Source organism: Nicotiana tabacum, chromosome 19, assembly GCF_000715075.1.
Source record: "Nicotiana tabacum cultivar K326 chromosome 19, ASM71507v2, whole genome shotgun sequence".
Classification (NCBI taxonomy): Eukaryota; Viridiplantae; Streptophyta; class Magnoliopsida; order Solanales; family Solanaceae; genus Nicotiana; species Nicotiana tabacum.
In genome coordinates, this window is record NC_134098.1 from 45,255,720 (window position 1) to 45,261,168 (window position 5,449).

Sequence of the window (5,449 nt, forward strand, 5' to 3'; positions counted from 1 at the left end):
ACGTTTTATGCCCGCAGGTCCCGATAGATAGGTTGAGAGTTCTCCTAGTAGGCTATCAGCTCAACGGAAGGTGTTTGTGTACTCCACTTGCTCCGGAGTTGCCTATTTGGTCAGTATGATTTAAATATGTATTGATTGGTATGGAGGGGCCCTATCCCGACCTTTATGACATTTATGTACTCTTAGAGGCTTGTAGATAAATGGCATGTATATGGATACTTGTATGGCCTTATCGGCCTATGTTTTGAGTATACAAATGATCATGTCGCCCTTATAGGCCCGTATGTCACATGTATAAGTATCTATATGATGATGGGTCGTCCTATATCTCGTATTACCTTATGTTTTATTCATGTTATCTCATGACGTCCCTTCTGGCCCACTTACCCATGACGGTATGATAAGAAAGATATATTACATTGGTACTCGGTTGTGTAAGGCACCGGGTGCCCGTCGCGGCCCTGCGGTTTGGGTCCTGACAAGTACCGAGAGAAAGGTTTCAAGAAGTACTCTGAGTTGATTTCTCTTCCCCTTGTGGCTGAACGAAATAATGACTTACTTATGAGAAATCACGAAAATCGACCCACTGGGTCTACACCATTGCCTAAATTGGATGAGGTGTATTCTCATTATGCTAAGCGTGGAAAAGGTCATGGCCCTATTCGTGGCCGTGGCCAAGGAAGAAATTTTCCTAGTGTTAATCATTTCCCAAAGAAAAATAACTTCCAAAAGTGTAAAGGGAAAGATGAGAAGACGAACGCAAAGGGTTCAGAAACTGAATGCTATCGTTGCGGTGGAAAAGGGCATTGGAAAAATATTTGTCGCATATCAAAACATTTGGTTGAGCTTTATCAAGCATCTCTAAAGAATAAAGACGCTGAAGCTAATTTTGTCTATGACAATGAATTTGACATCACCCATTTGGATGTGGCAGATTTCTTTGAGCACCCTGATGGAAAAATAAACCACTTGATGTGATGGATCCATGGTTAAAAATGATTGAGTAGTTTGATTTTTATTTTTGCCTATTCGTAGTAGCTAATGAATAAATATCATGTAATTTTTATTGTGCTTAATAATACTACTTATGTAGTTCTTAAAAATATATGTATTTTCGGAAAAATAAAATGAAGATTCAATATTTCACAAATCTCACAAACGAGGGGTAATATCTAATTAATTAGTATCCTAGTCTAAGTGATCTTTTAACGCTTTTGATTTTCCTTTCCGTTACTTTAATTCTCTTTAAGAAAAAGTTTACAAGCACCCTGGAACAACTTTTGTTACTTGACCCTCAATTCCCATCTTCCTTTGAAAAAAAAAAACTAGTACATCGGGACCTCAATTTTTTCATGTACATGGATAAAATATTAGGAATAAAGAAAAGAGAAGCAGCTAAGTTTGTTCTTTTCTTACACGGATCGATTGTTTTTCATGCAATGTGTAGGAAAATATAAATAACTTATACATGTAAATAATTTTGTTGTAGTTGTATTAGTCATATGTGTAATGTACTTATAATTGTATTATTTTTTCTACGTAATTATTTGTATCATAATTAGAATTTGCTCGAAATTGTATTAAAAGGTCACTATTGAATCATTGGTTTAACTTTATTTTTTTTTCTTTTTCTCTGAAAATACTAATATTTATTTATATACTTCTTTTAGTATGTCAAACCATGGGAAGCAAATATGGATATCTCTCAAAGCAAACTTGGATCAAAGTTTAATTGTAAAAATCTTTGCTTAATTGATTCATGTACGACACATACAATATTCAAAGAGAAGAAATATTTCTCTCATCTAAGTATGTGTAAGGCAGATGTTACAACAATTTCTGGTAGTAGTAATCTAATTGAAGGCTCCAGAAGAGCTACTATAACCTTTCCTAATGGAACAATACTTATCATAGAGAATGCAATGTTCTCCTCCAAGTCCAAGAGGAACTTGTTGAGTTTTAAAGATATCTGTCGAAATGAATTTTATATTGAGACAATAGATGAGAATAATCTTGAATATCTCATCATTACCAAGAATGTCTCTGGACAGTCAAGGGTTATTGAGAAGTTCCCGTCTTTATCTTGTGGCCTGTATTGGACAAGAATTAGTACAATTGAGGCACATTCTATCGCAAACCAAAAGGTTATTGATTCCAATACTTTTATACTTTGGCATGATCGATTGGGACATCCTGGATCAATTATGATACGACGAATTATAGAAAATTCAAATGGGCAGACATTAAAGATTTTAAAGATTCTTTTAAATAATGAATTTTCTTGCACTTCTTGTTATCAAGGCAAGTTAATTATTAGACCATTACCAACAAAGGTTGGTATTGAGTCCCCTACGTTATTGGAATGTATACAAGGGGATATTTATGGACCTATTCACCCACCTAGTGGGTCGTTTAGATATTTTATGGTCTTAATAGATACATCTTCTAGATGGTCTCATGTGTGCCTATTGTTATCTCGCAACCTGGCGTTTGCAAAATTAATGGCACAAATAATTCGATTACGGGCACAATTTCTCGATAATCCAATTAAGTCTATTCGATTTGATAATGCTGCTAAGTTTTCATCCCAAGTATGTAATAATTATTGCTTATCAATTAGGATAAAAGTGGAACATCCTGTAGCTCATGTTCACACTCAAAATGCTCTTGGAGAGTCTTTGATTAAATGTCTGCAATTGATAGTAAGACCGTTACTTATGAAAACGAAATTACCCACTTCTGTTTGGGGTCATGTCATTTTGCATCCTGCAATGCTAGTTCGTCTTAGACTGACAAATTATCATAAATATTCCCCCTTGCAATTAGTTTTGGGTCATGAACCAAAAATATATCCCATTTAAGAATTTTTAGGTGCGCAGTATATGTGCCTGTAGCACTGCCATATCGCACGAAGATGGGTGCCCAAAGAAGGCTAGGAATATATGTTGGGTTTGAATCGCTCTCCATTATTTGCTACCTCGAAACATTAATGGGAGATTTATTCATTGCTCGATTTGCATATTGTCGATTCGATGAGGCATTTTCCCCCAAAATTAGGGGGAGAAATTGATGAAATCAAACGGGAAATTTCATGAAAAAATCCATCAATGTCTCATCTTGATCCACGTGCCTCTATTTGTGAAAAAGAGGTGCAAACGATTATTCATTTGTAGAAAATAGCAAATCAAATGCCAGACGCATTTACGGATCTGAAAAAGATAACGAAATCATATATCCCTGCAGAGAATGTCCCAATCCATATTGATATCCCTGTTGGACAATCTTCTAGTGTCATAACTAATGAATCAAAAGCACGCCTAAAGCGTGGCGGACCATTGGGTTCTAAGGATCGAAATCCTAGAAAAAAGAAAATAAATAATCAAGATGACACTACGAATGAGTCTCATAAAGAAACCCATGATTTAACCAATCATGGGATTCATGAGGAAATCAATGAGACTGAGACTCAAGAAAATAAGGAACCTATCAGTAAACCAAATCAATATTGAGACAGATTTGAATCGATTGAATATAATGGTAGATTATGTATTTGCATACAATGTTGCATCTAGCATTATGCAAGATAATGAGGATCTTGAATCTCAATTTATTGGAGAATGTCGACAAAGACATGATTGGCCAAAATGGTAAGAAGCAATCCAATCTGAGTTGGAATCACTTGCGAAACGTGAAGTTTTTGGGTCTGTAGTCCAAACACCTAATGGTGTTAAACCTGTTGGTTATAAATGTGTCTTTGTACGTAAAAGGAATGAGAAAAATGAGGTACAAAGATATATAAGGCACGCCTTGTTGCACAAGGATTTTCACAAAGGCCTGGTGTCGATTATGAAGAGACGTATTCTCCTGTTATGGATGCTATAACATTCTGTTATCTCATTAGTTTTGCTCTCCATGAAACGCTTGACATGTATTTAATGGATGTGGTTACCGCCTACCTTTACAGCTCACTTGATAATGAGATATACATGAAAATTCTCGAGGGATTTAAAATGTCTGACGCACATAATTCAAAGTCCCAGGAAATATTTTCAAGCAATCAGGAAAAATGTGGTATAACTGCCTTAATGAGTATTTATTAAATGAAGGTTATATAAATGATGTCATTTGTCCATGTATTTTTATAAATAAAATAACATTGGAATTTATTGTACTTGCTGTATATGTTGATGACATAAACCTTTTTGGAACTCCTACAGAACTCCAAAAGGCAATTGATTATTTAAAAAAGGAAATCGAGATGAAAGATCTCGGAAAGACAAAATTATATCTTGGTTTGCAAATTGAATATTTGTCAAATGAGACTTTTGTTCTTCAATCTGCCTACATAGAAAAAGTATTGAAATGGTTTTACATGGATGGAGCACATCCATTAAGTACTTCAATAATTGTTCGATCACTTGATGTGAATAATGACCCGTTCTGACCTCAAGAAAAGAATGAAGAACTTCTTGGTCCTGAAATACCATATCTTAGTGCAATTAGTGCACTAATGTATCTTGCTAACACTACAAGGCATGACATAACTTTTTTAGTTAATGTCTTAGCAAGGTATAACTCTGCTCCTACAAGGAGACATTGGAATGGAATTAAACACATATTGCGATATCTAAAAGGGACTACCGATATGGGCTTATTTTATGGCAATGATTGCAGTCCCGATCTTGTTGGCTATGCTGATGCTGGATATTTATCTAACCCACACAAGGCTCGATCTCAAACAGGCTACGTGTTTACATATGGAGGAACTGCAATATCTTAGCGATCGACTAAGCAATCAATCGTGGCTACTTCATCTAATCATGCTGAGATAATTGCTATTCATGAAGCAAGTCGAGAATGTATATGGTTGAGGTCTATAATATACCTTATTCGAGACAAATGTGGTTTGAAGTGTGATAAACTACCCACAATTTTGTATGAAGACAATGCAGCATGCATAGCTCAATTAAAGGGAGGATTCATAAAAGGAGATAGGACAAAACACATTTTACCAAAGTTATTTTTCACACATGATCTTCAAAAGAATGGTGATATCAATGTGCAACAGATCCGTTCAAGTGATAATATGGCTGATTTGTTTATCAAATCTCTACCGACGTTAACCTTCAAGAAACTAGTGTACAAGATTGAGATGCGAAGGCTCAAGGATATGAATTGATGCTCTTATCAGGGGGAGTTAATACATGGTGTATTCTTTTTCCCTTATAAGATTTTGTCTCACTGGGTTTTTCTTGCAAGTTTTTAATGAGGTAGCAAGCAATGCGTATTACATGATATGTGTACTCTTTTTCCTTCACTAAGATTTTTTCTTTCATAAGGTTTTTTTCTATCAAGGTTTTAACGAGGACATTATCTATGGACATCCAAGGGAGAGTGTTATAAAATCTTGAATTATGGTGGATGTCCATAACCACCAAAGTGCTTAATG

At 35.2% G+C, this 5,449-nt stretch overlaps 1 protein-coding gene across 1 annotated transcript; it reads left to right on the forward strand.

Moving 5' to 3' along the window:
* Positions 1-561: 561 nt before the first annotated feature.
* Positions 562-978, forward strand: LOC142173455 (uncharacterized). Its single transcript, XM_075239049.1, has one exon. It carries the CDS (start codon positions 562-564, stop codon positions 976-978), a length of 417 nt encoding a protein of 138 aa, XP_075095150.1.
* The last annotated feature ends 4,471 nt before the right edge of the window (positions 979-5,449 follow it).